At 37.2% G+C, this 14,074-nt stretch overlaps 1 protein-coding gene across 1 annotated transcript in view; it reads left to right on the top strand.

Annotated features, from left to right (window-relative positions):
* The first annotated feature begins 1,975 nt into the window (after window positions 1-1,975).
* Window positions 1,976-14,074, top strand: part of SS18 (synovial sarcoma translocation, chromosome 18) — a 19,831-nt gene continuing 7,732 nt past the window's right edge. Inside the window, exons 1-3 of the mRNA XM_010287241.1 lie at window positions 1,976-2,192; window positions 11,118-11,285; window positions 12,026-12,130. Coding sequence (XP_010285543.1) covers window positions 1,982-2,192; window positions 11,118-11,285; window positions 12,026-12,130 — 484 coding nt within the window. The 5' untranslated portion in view covers window positions 1,976-1,981. The remainder of the gene's footprint in view (window positions 2,193-11,117; window positions 11,286-12,025; window positions 12,131-14,074) is intronic.

Here is a 14,074-nt window from a genome sequence, read left to right on the forward strand (position 1 = left end):
TAACTCCCTGAAGAGATGGCAGCTTGCTTTCTTAAAATTCAGGGAATTCACTATCAATTTTTGATCCTATGGTCTTAGCTTTTTCTCTGTCCTTGTCTTCTAGCTTCTGACTAACAAACTACCTGATTTTGACTCCAGAACATACGCATGCCTGGCATTTCATGTCCCAGCTTTTTCTTACGAGTACTTTTTCCTGTTTTGGTGCTACCAGAGATGTGAAGTTTAAATCAGCCTCTTAGAGAAGGCATTTTATTTTTTCAACTTCTTCTCTCTTGCGGTGATTTTTGGTTTCCCCATTTTGCTTCTTATATTACCAATTTTCTAAAAATCTATGTGTGCTTGGCTAGCTCTCTGAAATCCATTATTGACAATTTCTTCCTCTAAACAAAAAGGAACAAAACCCCTCCCAGGCTTTGACCTTCTGGTGCTAACCCTGTATTTTCTTTTATTTTCTTAGGAAAGAAATGAAGAAAGTCTTCTAGCAGTTCTGCAATAGTTGCTTGACACTACAGTCTGGAGCTTTTCTTCACCTTAGCTTTACTTGTAGCACATTGATGATTGACCTCATGGTTAGAGATTATCTCACTTTTTCAGAATGAAACTGTCTCCATCTTCTCAGTATTACAGAGTTAGGCAGTGTTGAATTGCAGAGGGGACAGTATAGGCATCTGCAGGTCTCTGTCATGGTCATAATCCTATTCATAGAGCTTTTTTTTTCCTGTATTTGTGGGGGATCTGCCTTTGTTCAATTCAGCAATCTCTGCTCACCTTGTTTTGCAGGAACAGTGAACTGCACATGTGATACCTTTTCTAGCTTTTTCATTTTCCTTGATAAAATAACCTTATGTGTTCATTTCAGTAAGGTGTCCTGAAAAGGGCAAGAGGGTAAATGTTTCTTCATGTTGGCTTTTAGTAGCTGTGTTCGTTGATCATTGTTATTTTTTTCTTCTGCATCTTTTTGTTTACAGGTCAATTGTACAAGTCTCTGTGTCCTCATTTTAGCCTTCATTCTGGCCAAGACAGGATTTGGGAGCTGTTTACATCTGAAGGCAGATACCTCTCTTTATTTTTTTGGTCTTCTATGGGGAGATATGTAACCAAATCACTATATTCCTACAACTCTACTGGCATAGTTTCTTTTAAGTTCCTCTTCTAAGTTTTCTGTATTTCTTAGATTTAATTCAGAGAACAATCCAATTCCAATCTGTGTTGTCAAGAAGAGTGTAAATAAAAGGGTGAAGAGATGTAGTTGGCCTCATGGCTATATGAACAGGTTGCTTTTCCTTTGAATCTTTGCAAGCGTGAGAGGTGACCTAATAATTTGATGGCTGTCCTTCCAGGCATTATCTCCCACTCTAGTAATCTGTAAATATAGTTGCAGAATATTGTCTGTAGATGATATGTTCAAACTATGTTAAGTATGCCTTCAGCCGTTTTTATTCTACATTATTTGTACCATGTCAATGTTAATGCTGCCTGACTTTTGAGAAAAAAAAATAATTAACTGTTACTTCCATCAAAGTGTCTAGTATGGTTTGTTTGAAGAAACAGAAATGTTACAGCTATTGTAACAATTATATGTGTGGCTGTCCTAGAGCTACCAAGCTGGCTGTTAAACTGCTGTTGTGCAATTCAGATTGAAATTCGGGGTGAGTTGTGCAAGTACTAAAAAGACTAGTTTTGCATGATGCAGATATAAAGATGAGCCGTATGATATTTTACACCTTTGTTTTAGTAGCTTCAGCTGCTCAACAAAAGAAAATGTATTGCATAGTAGAGCTAAACTTTGACTATTGATAACTTTTTTTTTTAATTTAAGTTGGGACATCATGAACAGACTCTGTTTTAGCTTTGTTTTAATGTAATTGTATTTAATAACTTTTATTTAGTTTTATGATTCAGTATCACTGTATTTGCTTATTTTATGACACTTAATGTAGAACCTTTTTTCCCTGTTTTTCTTTCTGAAGGACCTAACCATATGCCTATGCAAGGACCTGGACCTAACCAACTCAATATGACAAACAGTTCCATGAACATGCCTTCAAGTAGCCATGGGTCGATGGGCGGCTATAATCACTCAGTGCCATCCTCACAAAGTATGCCAGTGCAGAATCAGATGACTATGAGCCAGGGGCAGCCAATGGGCAACTATGGTCCCAGACCAAACATGAACATGCAACCAAACCAAGGTAAGTGAGGTGCTAGTTATCTTCTGTAAAAATGAAATGTCTTGGGAATAGACTTTTTTTAAAGGTCTTCTCTTGTAGATTTCCTTCTCTAAATGCTTTTGTACCCATGTTTGGTGGACTCTACATCTCCTTTCTCCCATGTGTCAGTGACTATTTATTTGCAGAGCTTGAACTGTTTTCAGGTATTGTGTGAGAATCTGGGGATGGATCTGCTTTCATCAGTTATAAGTCTGAACTACTCTTTATCTTTCTAAGACTTCACACTTCTGTCTAAGTGTTATAATTGCTTGTGTTGATAAAATACATCTCTACTCTTCAGTCTCTTGGGTAAATTGGAAAATTAATGTCAGATAGCCCTCAGATTTTTGTACCTAATTAATCTTTGTTCTCTGCTGCATGCTGTTTTAGTGTGGAATGTCTGTTAATCTTAAAGAAATAAAATTCAGTTCCAGAAACAAATCCGGTACTCCCTACTGTTTTAGGAGATGTCCTTGTGTATATAGTAAAATTCAAAACTAATTTTGTATCTAGGATATTTGCATAGCATAAACAGATGATGTATCCTGTTGACAGTATGGTCCTTGTTGAAGTGCAAGGACACTGCAGAATTAAAATATTGCATTAGAGTCGCAACAGACCAAATTACTCAATTGTATGTATACTGCATATTCTTATAAATGTGCTTTACAAGTCAGCAAGCAGTATTTTTAGTTTACTTAAGTCTGTTACTACACTGGATCTGGACATACCACCTGCTAGAAGACATACTCCAGATTTTTTTTAGCAAAATGTTTCTGCCACCTTTATAGCAAGTATGTGTTTTTTTGCCAATATGTATGAACTCTTATGGACATACTAACTGAAGGATGTGACTTGAGTCAAGGTTTTAATCTCTTTTCTGATGCTGTAGGAAAACATGGGTTTTTTTTTTTCCCCTACGACTCCCTTCATGGTCATTGTAGAAAAAATAATCCTCCAGTGACATAGGTGGTTCTTATTGTAGTATACTCTCGTTGGGGACCAAAGCTCCACTTTGTTAGTTAGATACCATTTGTTCCTGAAGTGTACAGACAGACCAGGTCATACTGATCAGTTGGATTATTAGATCACAGGAACGTTCAAAACAGACAAAAGACTAAGTTAATGAGACACCAAAAATGAGTCAAGACCAAACAGCTGTTTCTGCAGTTTTCTCACCAGTAGTGAAAGTGGGAAAACAGAGTCCTTCATCGTCCACATTGTTCACGGTATTTTTCTTAAAATTTAACACCAGAGGCAGCAAAAGATAGCCGCATAGCAGAAGAAACAATCACAAGCGGGAATATTTTTGCCTGTGTCTCTGAACTGGCAAGTTCTGGCAGGTGTATTCTGTGCAATACACAATGGAGTAATTTTGTAAACATTGTAAGATGCTTTAGAAAAGTCTGGTGCATGGTCTGTTGAAATTTCTTAGGTGCAGAGAGTTAGCAATAAATATGCAGTGGTATGCGTGAGGGAGCTATCCACTAAGTCGCTCTATAGAAAACAACTTAACTTTGTGTGACTGGCTTATGATTTAGGACTAGTGATTATTCCATCTCAAAGTAGTGTTCTTTACTCTTCCTCATTCCCCTGCTGTATTTTCAGTACACCGTCAAACTTGAAGATTGTTTATTAGAAATTAGGCAGAAAGATACTTGAAAGGTTTCTGTTTTGAATAAATAATAGTACTGAAGCAGCTTTGGGGTGGGAATAAAGCAGTATCTTAACCAAATTACACACTGAAGAACTAGAACAAGAGCTGGTCCCATTGCCTGCACTTATGGCCACAGTAAGCTTTCACATTGGGTAATTCTACTTAATATATTTCCTCCATTTTCTACTCTTAGTTGTTGCGTTTGTATTGAGATTTGGTGACAAATTAGAGGAAATGTTTTTGTATCTTCACTCTCTTGTGATCCTAAGACAGCAGGGGAGAGAATGGCAGAGAAATCTGTGAGACCATGAGAGATTTAGGTAGGTAGCCAAGATGCAGTCTGGTTGGCAGAGAGTCTCAGCCAGGCGTGGGCACTGCAGGCTTCTCATCTAAGTGAAGAAACAAGAATGAGCAGCTAGGAAATGCACTGACATGCAGTTTAAGAAAACGGGAATAAACAGATTGTGTCTTGAGGATTTCTTGTGTTGCCATTCAGAAACAGAAATAAACCAAAATTTTCTGAACCTCAGTATTGTTGTCAGGAAGCATTTGTGAACCCCTAAGCATGCATTGTTTCTTACAAAGGGGTGATCCATATTGAGAATGAGAGATCCTACTATATCTGTCAGTTAGTAACAGCACTAGCTAAATATAATGCTGAATATTCCACAAGAGAAGGTCTTAGCATCTCAAGTTGGCTGTTAAAAATTAGTAGATGTTTTTGACCTTAATCTTTCCCTGCATGGGTTCCCCATCTGTAGAGGAATGAATCTGATGGTAAGATTATAACACCATCTGATTTCACAGGAGTGTTGTGAAAGTATATTCATTATGAAGATTTGGACATTTTAGTTATGAGTGCCATAAGAAAACCCATGAGTAAATTAATAATTCTGTCTTCAACATCTCACCCGAACAATTAGGAGGAAACAAAATATTGAAATAGCTTTCTAGTGAATAATATCTACTGTGTTCTGAATGAGACCAGTACTTTTAGAAAAAAAGCATGCTATTGTATAATAGATAAAGACATCGTAACATGCAGAAAGGTTTGATCTAACTTTTGGGTGGTTTTAGCATAACTTCTTATGTGTGTTTTCTAACAAACCATCTTGCTGCATATACACATTTTGAGGCAGATGGTGTTAGTAAGAAAAAATGACAAAGTGCTAATTAAGAAATAAAATGCATTGTAACAGAACCCATCATTGGGTTTACTTTCTGTCTCCACTTTGTACTTGTTATTGATTTGCAGTATTTTATAAAATGCTAGCCAGAGGAATATCTTAAACGAGAAGCAAAATTTTCATGGCATTGTTTTTATATAGTCAGTCCAGTTCGAAGAATTTTATGCGTTTTGGACTTAGGAAGCAGGATGTTTTAAGTAGCAGATTCTGTAGATGACTTGATTAAAAAGCTACTGTAGCAGCCTGGGACATCTGCAAGGAATATTGGCTACCTTTTTGAAAAGATAGGAAGCAGCAGGAGCTGAGTGGATGTGGAAGAAACTCCTCATGGATGCATTTCTTCTTATGTATGGGAAGCTACTTATGTTGAATGAAATATTTCAAGTCTTGCCAATTTTTGACTTTTCAGAGGGGAGGTATAAGCATGACTTTCTGGAACCTGAAAATTACATGGAAATTCTTCTTTGTATGGAACAGATCTTTCACAGTTAGAGAATAATAATAAACAGTAGAATTCAAATACTTTAAAAGAAAGGACCAAGACACTATAGCTTGACCATCTGAGAAACTTTCTCAGATCCTCTTGCTAGGATTCCATTCCCTTGCCAGAAGCACTTGAAGCAAAGTTGCCAAACTCACCAGTCTCTATTTAATGACGTTGCTTGGGGTGAGGGAGGGGGACTAGTTTACTTTCAACAGGTGAACTCTAAGTAAGAATATCATGTTGACTCAATCATTTCCAGAAGACCAACTGCCAAATTTGGTGCTGAGGTTTTTTAATGACAGTTTCATTTATATAAACTTACAAACATTCCATTGAAGTTTCAGAGCTCTTTCGATTACAAGCAAATATGAAGAGATCATGGAGACAGCAGAGATGAGGCAGGTGCAGAATTCCTGTTCTTTTGTTGTCCACATAAGGAAGATAAAGATAGGAACATTAAATGTTATCTGAAATATATTCAGGGTATGACAGATCAGGGTAAAGTTATTTCTGAGGTTGAGGACCTTTTGTGAATGTCTTGCCATCTTTTTGTTCCCACGTAAGCAGAGGCTGTTAGTTTCAATACCTCAACTGCTTATAGGTAGCCATGATGTCATGGAGAAATGCATTGTTTTTTTTGTGGCAAGGTTTTTGTAGCAGGGGGGCTGCAGGGATGGTTTCTGTGAGAAGCTGCTAGAAGCTTCCTTTGTATCAGATAGAGCCAATGCCAGTCGGCTCCAAGAGAGACTCTCCACTGGCCAAGGCTGAGCCCATCAGTGACAATGGTAGCACTTCCAGGATAACATAGTTAAGAAGGGAGAAAAAAAAAAAATATGGTGCACAGCAATTGCAGCCAGAGAGGAGTGAGACTGTGTGAGAGAAACAGCTGTGAAGACAAGGTCAGTGAAGAAGGAGGGGGAGGAGGTGTTCTAGGTGCCATACTAGATATCTGCCTGCAGCTCATGGAAGACCCCACACTGGAGCAGGTGGATGCCCAAAGGAGACTGACCCTCTGGGAAGCCTGTGCTGGAGCAGGCTCCTGGGAGGACCTGTGGACCTGTAGTGAGAGAAAGGAGCCCACGCTGGAGCAGTCTGTTCCTGAAGGACTGCACCCCATGGAAGGGACCCAGGCTGGAGCACTTTGTGAAGAACTGTAGTCTGTGGGAAGGACTCATTTTGAAATTTGTGGAGGACTGTCTCCTGTGGGAGGGACCCCAGGCTAGAGGGGAAGAGTGTGAGGAGTCACCCCGCCCTGAGGAGGAAGGAGCAGCAGAAACGACGTGTGATGAACTGACCACAACCCCCATTCCCCGTCCCCCTGTGCCACTGGGTAGGGGGGAGGAGACAGAATTTAGGAGTGAAGTTGAGCCTGGGAAGAAGGGAGGGGTGGGAGGAAGGTGTTTTAAGATTTAGGTTTTATTTCTCATTATCCTACTCTGAATTGATTGGCAGTAAATTAAATTAATTTCCCCAAGTCAAGTCTGTTTTGCCTGTGATGGTAATTGCTGAATGATCCCCCTGTCCTTATCCTGACCCATGAGCCTTTTGTTATAGCTTCTCCCCTCTGTCCAGCTGAAGGAGGGGAGTGATACTGGGCTTCGGTGGGCACCTGGCATCCAGCCAGGGTCAGCCCACTACAGCAAAGCAGGGCACTATCAATTTTTTTGACATCTAACCTATTAAAGAAAAATAGAATTGCCTTCTTGTTCTGAAGTGCCATCATGCTATAGCTGGATTTTTAGGATGTCTAGCTGTAGAAGACACTGCAGTTCTCGTATTTTGAGAAAACGAAATATATAAACAGGTGCCACAGTGCTTATTCTTTCGTCTTTCTTCCTTAGTGTAAAACATGAAAGGTGACATTGGTAACTAAATTTTTTGTGAGACTTAATTTTATGGTTTTTTTCTTAAATGATACCTGAAATTATGGTTCAGTTTGAGATGAGAACTTTGTGGACAAACGTGTGGAGATGTTTCTGCTACCTTTAATTGGCAGCCTAGATCATACGTTAGGAGTAGCAAAAAATTTTGTACCATCAAAGTCTTTTGAGATAGTGTTTAAACTACCTCTCATGTTAAAACACCTTTAAGATTTTGGTTCATTTGACCAAGTACATCTGAATTTTAGCTTTTGTCAAGAATCTTGAGAAAACTGAGAGTTAAATTTACCCTACAAGTAGAGTTTCTAAGCTGCTCTTAGCAACAAAACCATATTTTTGAAGGCTGAAGAAACAATAGCTTGTACTGTTCCATTTTGGTTATACCCAGCTGTTTCATAGCTCTTTAATCAGAACAGCAGAGCCACCAGTTCACCTGTGAGTGGCTCCGCACTTCTCTGCTGCTTCAGAAGTTTCAGCTGCGTCAGCAGTTATTCTTGTCCTCTCATAGCATTTGCCACCAGTATCTGAGTTTCAGCAGAAGAGACAAAGCTAATGAGACATTTTTAAACCGCTAAGTCTTTCTGCAGCTCTTTCATCCTCAATGCACTTCTGTTCTCATATTTGTTAGGTTTATCTGGGACCACTTCCAGTCTGCATTTCTGTTTCTCTCTATTAATCTTGCGTGTCTGAAGAGTAGGTTGTTGGTTTCCGTAAGTCATGTCAGGAGACTACCACTGGGTCAGTGCATTTACAAGAAGATCAGGTACCAGCCCATTTTCACTTAGATCCACATACCTTTTCTTCCCTGTACGTGAGTCGTCCTTATGAGACACTGGCTGGAGCAGGAAGGGTTTCCATTTAGTGGGTGTAGATGGCTTTGTAATCAGCAGTTGAGGAAAATGTTGTGTATTCTTGATAATATAGACTACTTTTTAATTAAATTGAACAATGAGCAGTTCAGTTTTCACCTATTGTCTGGCTTGCTTTATACATTCACTTACTCTGTAAGACTGATTTGGGTCTATACTGCATTTTTCAAATGCTTGTTTAATGACTACCAAAATTGTCTGCACTCCTCACAGGACCTACATTATTACTTCTTAGCATCTTTTTCTTCAGACTTTTATCCCAGGAATGCTTCCAGTATATTGACATGTGAAGGCTGCCTTCTGAATATACAGAAACGTTTATAGGGCTTTAGTAGTACAAAAGTTAAAATAGTTTATAGGAAGGACAATAGTCTGCTTATGTACTTGCATATTTACAGGGATTGTCCTTCACAGTATTTTCTTGGACTCATTTTGTATTCTGTACTAATCAGATATTTTGTCCTGTGTGGAATAAATAGTTTTGTGAACTTCTGTGTGTGAAGTCTTATCTCCAAGCCTGGAAGAGATCCTGACTTCCACTGAGTGTAGTTTGTTGTGACCTGATTGGAGATTCAAGAGCTGTATTTTAAGTGGGCTGTAAAAATGTGTGATACAAATATTAGAAAGTCTTAGATTGTGAACTAATGGTCTTAAGTTTTTGACTTAAGTGTTGTGAAGGGGTTTTCTAGCTTAGTTTTATGTCATATTAAGTATTATGTGATGAATAAATGTAGCTTCTTTGTAGGCTTGATGTTTTTTTTTTAAAGAAAAAATAAATTCCAACTTCCCTCACTGCTCAAAACTACCGTATAAAATGGTTCTGTTGCATGAGATGGTAAGAGATGATGATGGTTCTTTTATGTATCCTCTTAATAAGAGAAGTGAACCAAACTGGAAGGAAGCCAGGCACTCTGTTATTAATACAATACACAGTCTGATACAGGGTAGTGAATTCTCATTGTGGCTCTACAAAGCGTTAATGAAGTTCTAATTTAAAAAGCAAACAGAAAACCTCTACATTGCACCATGGGGACCCAACACATTTTATCACATTGTATTGTGACTAATATTAATATTGTTAATTAACAAGCTTTCATGAGATCTAGGAATATTATGGCAACAAGTTTTTATTTTTTTTTCAAGACTGCCTAATGTTTCTCAGTACCTTCCAACAGAGGAGCAGTGAAATGGAATGATCTAAATTACCTACTCATTCAGAAGATCAAAAAATGAAATATATTTTTGCTAAGTGAAAAGTAATTAGTCTCAATTTAAACAATTTTTTAACTTTCAAATCAGGACACAGAGACTGCCATGCTGAAGGATAGAAGCATAACTGGATCATTTTAAGAGTGGCCAATATTTATCTTCAGAGGAAAATGAAGCTTAACAGAACCACGGCCACTTTACTTCTCACTGAGAGATCCCACACAGGGGTTTAATGGGATTTAAGTAACGCACTTTGAATGCATACCATTAATTAATTTGGCTTAACTTTCTCTCGTAACCCCACATAGACAGGATCTAAGCGACTATGTATTCCTTCCCTTACATGAATCCATTGTCAGTATGGACTATATCTAGACAACTTTCCAGTACTGCAGTTTCTACGTAGGACTTGATGCTTGTGCTCCAGCACCTAGTTATTTAAAAATACTAAATGCAATGGAAAAGTCTAGCATATAGAAAATTAGATAATACCTTCCTTTTTCTCCTGGGGTGGGGCTAAGGAGTGGCTGTGCTAGTTTGATGGTTTGATTTGTTTTGTTCTTTAGTGAGACTGGTTACTTGTTGTCTTTGTTGTTTATAAAATAAATTAAAAAATAAAAAGGGAAAAAAAAGCTTAGGGCTTTGCCATTATAAAGTGTGCAATATCTGTTACGTGGTTTGCATTAATGTATTATAAAAATATGCTGTTTAGGAAGTTTAACTCCTTGTCACAACTCGTTCTTCCTCATATTTTTAATTCTGGAATAACTTTTTTCTGAAGTGGTACTACAGAGGAAGTGAAGAAGCTGTTCTTTGTTAAATATTGTATCCACCTAACCTGCAATCCCATATAATGAAGTGGCGTAACCATTTTCATTGCTGTATGGTGTCGATCAGGTGCAAGTGCTCTTTAACTGTCTGCTTCATTACTGAAGTTTGCATTTCTCCAGGTTCAGCCTTAATGAGATTTTCTCAGTTGATGAAACATGGGCGGTACTTGATCTCTCCTGGTCTATTCCTATGGCTCATAGAAACTTGGTGCAGCTTGGTGTGAAAGAAGTTTTTTGTTACAGGCTGCTTGGGGCTGTTAAGTGATGGGCAGAGCCTGTATTCCTGTGGGCCTTTCTGCATACTGCCCAACTCACTGGTACATGTGGTTTATCTTTACAGGATAAATAAAATCATGTATTTTGTGATATCAGTTAAGTGGCTTGTTGATGGACTGTGACAACAGAAGTCATTTTTCTATGACTTCTCAAGGTTTCACCATCAGGGCTTCATCTACACTTTTTTTGCAGATACTTTTTGAAACAAACAAACAAAAAATTAATATAAATATTAATATTTATCTTTGTGCATGAGTAAACTATGTCTGTGTAGTTAGAAGAAAAATCGTCTAGAAAGCAGCCTTATTTAGGCCAAGTTGTATTTTGTAACTTGGTTACTGAATTGATTAGCTGCATTTGCATAGGTCCAGAAACAACAAATTCTCATGACAGCGCTAGAAATACGGAGCCATTTTTGGTCCATTTTAAAAGGTTGAGTTTTCCATGTTCTTTTTGAAAGATTTATTCATAAATCGTGTTACAGAAGACTTATTTGCTACTTTTCCTTTTTGCAGGTCCAATGATGCACCAGCAGCCTCCCTCCCAGCAATACAACATGCCACAAGCAGGTGGCCAGCATTACCAGGGGCAGCAGGCACCTATGGGAATGATGGGCCAAGTTAACCAAGGAAATCACATGATGGGTCAGAGACAGATTCCGCCATACAGGCCGCCACAGCAAGGTAGGACTTCACTTTGGTGGTTTTACATTAATTTTAAACAACCATCTTTAAAACTATTTTAAATCGCTTCCTTTCTTGCATCAAATTTTGAACAAATCATTGGGTGTCACAGGCTTTGTTTGCAGACTCTTTGTTACCCTCTTAAGAGTGGTTCTTGCAGCAACAGATTACTGGTATCACCATGAAACATGAAGACAAGTATTTCTTTGTTTTGAGTTCTTTCTGACAAAAAGTATCTAAAAATATGCATCTCAAATATGCTGATACCGAATTCTGTTTCAATATTTAAATGATAGGTATAGAAAAGGAACAGAGTACCTGTTTGGTTCTGAATTTGTTCAGTTACAAAAAAGGAACAATGTTCCACAATCTTGCTTCTTTTTTTTTTTTCCTTCATTCCTTTTAGAAAATGAATAACTTTATTTTTAACAGCTTAGTCTGTTACACGCATGTTCCTAAAATGAGCTCAAAACTGATGTTTGATATATATCTATATCTATATATCTGTATGTGCTCAATCTAGAGCAGCCAAACAACTCTGTGTGTGTGTGTGTATATAGAGAGAGATAGATATACTTAATTTTTTTTAAAGTAAACCAGATTACATATGTTTTTTGAAATGCAACAATATGGGTGGGGAGTACATTTGAGAAATTTTTCTCATACTAAAATCAGAAATTAGCAGGCTTTATAACAGAGAAAACAAGTTATTTACGTATTGACTGGTTGTGGTTTTTCAGGCCCACCACAGCAGTACTCAGGCCAGGAAGACTATTATGGGGACCAATACAGTCATGGTGGACAAGGTCCTCCAGAAGGCATGAACCAGCAATATTACCCTGATGGTAATCTCTCATAAATGTTAACTTTCCCATTTTCTATACCTGCCCAATATTAATGTAGTTATATGCCCAAAATTAGGGAACGAGGCAAGAATCATAATTGGATATCATACCTCACATTTACAAAACCTTCCAAATTCAGAATTGTTACTACAGCTTAAGTTACTATGACTAGTTAATTTTACAATTTATTCAAAGTATGTAATCTGTAATACTCCCATTTGAAACTCTTAACAACAGTTTTAGTATTTCAAAATGAAAATTCTATAATTGGTTTATCTAAAAGTATGAAGGGTTCCTTAGCATATCTAGTATAATTGAGATGAATTAAAATAGTCATAACTTTATTATAAATAAGAGAGGGGGCGATATCCTTTTATTAAAGATTTTATTGAAGTGGAAAAACTTGTTAAATATGTGGTTTTTCTGTAAATATTCTATTTTTTAATGTAGTGTTTAGTTTTAATATGTCGCACAAATGTGTTATTGCTGCTATGGATGGTATGGGCCTTGAGCTTAATTTTTACCAAGGAATAAAATGGTCCCTGCCCTGAGGAGCTTGTAATTGTGAATCCTCTTTAGAAGTCCCCCCAGTGCCTTCAAGACAAGAGCATAACTTTGAATTGCATAGATCTGTCCTCCTACCTCTTGGAATTTTCAGAGTGCTGAAGGCTATTGGATTGTGTTATAAGTTAGAAAAGTTGCAATTAACCTGTTTTTAGGCTGAGCACAGACTGGGAGAACAAAGATGCTGACTCATGACTACTGTGATAACCATGTGTGCAACTTAATGGTATCTTATGAAGTTCAAGGAATGTGGTAGATGCTAACGTTTTGAACATGTTGGAAGTATTTAACAAAGCAAAAGCTGCATAATTGCCATAGCAACTACTCATTGCAAATGGAAGGATACAAGTTATTTGTTTGAATTTTAGTTTCTATTAAATTGATTTTTAAGATACATCAAGTGATGTCTATACAGGCTTACATGTATTGTTTTTGGAGATGTATGTGTAGAGTTATTTTACAAGTTGCATTAGTTTGTAATAAATTTTTAGTTTGGAACTTTTGTGTTATACACGTGAACTTTAGATGGTTACAGGCGCAATTTACTGTAGTAAGGGCAATTGGATGTTACCATCGACAGCTCTGTGGCAGCACAGATTACTTCTCTAAGATCTGTTCCTTCTAAAGATTCATTCTTTATCATTACCTCATTATTACCTTTATATAGAATGTAAAGAGAATATAAGACTTGTGTTAATGGTTATGTATTTGTATTAGATTCAGTTGATGTATGGCACAGTTGCAGAACTAATTACAAATACCACTTAGATTTAGAACGATTTTCTCCTTTCCTTATTTTATTCCAAAATTTTATTACAAATGTATGTAATTTGTATAGTTTCATTTCAAATTTAAACAAAATTTTGGCTTGTTTTCTTGACCAAGTTAGCAATAAGATATATTTTGGTCATCTGTAAGACAAAATATATTTGTTCTAAAAACTACAACAGGTGGGGTGCTTACTGCACGGATTGTTTTTTTAATCAGAGTTGGCTGTAGTCTCTAAAAAGGAAGGTTAATTTCTAATGATCCTACTTGGGACTGGATTGTAAGAGGAAAAGATTTCTGAAGACTTGAGGGAATTCTTTTTGTAGGTAAAACCTTATTTTTCTGTCACTTAAAGGCAAAATTTAATGTAGACTGTGGCTCATAACTTCATTGAGCTTTATTTGTTATATTTCACACTGCTTTTAGCATATGCTTTTGAATTGGAGATCAGCAGAACAGGTGTTAGACAAAGTATGATAATTGCTTTCTTTGTTCATTCTAATTTAATTCAGGTTATTTACATGTGAAAGGCCTAAATGCTTTCTTTTTTTTTTTGAGTGAAAGATAAAGTACTTCCCCCCCCCCCCCCCACAGGATTAATCAAAGGCTACA

This window comes from Phaethon lepturus, unplaced genomic scaffold (assembly GCF_000687285.1).
Source record: "Phaethon lepturus isolate BGI_N335 unplaced genomic scaffold, ASM68728v1 scaffold9595, whole genome shotgun sequence".
Lineage (NCBI taxonomy): Eukaryota > Metazoa > Chordata > Aves > Phaethontiformes > Phaethontidae > Phaethon > Phaethon lepturus.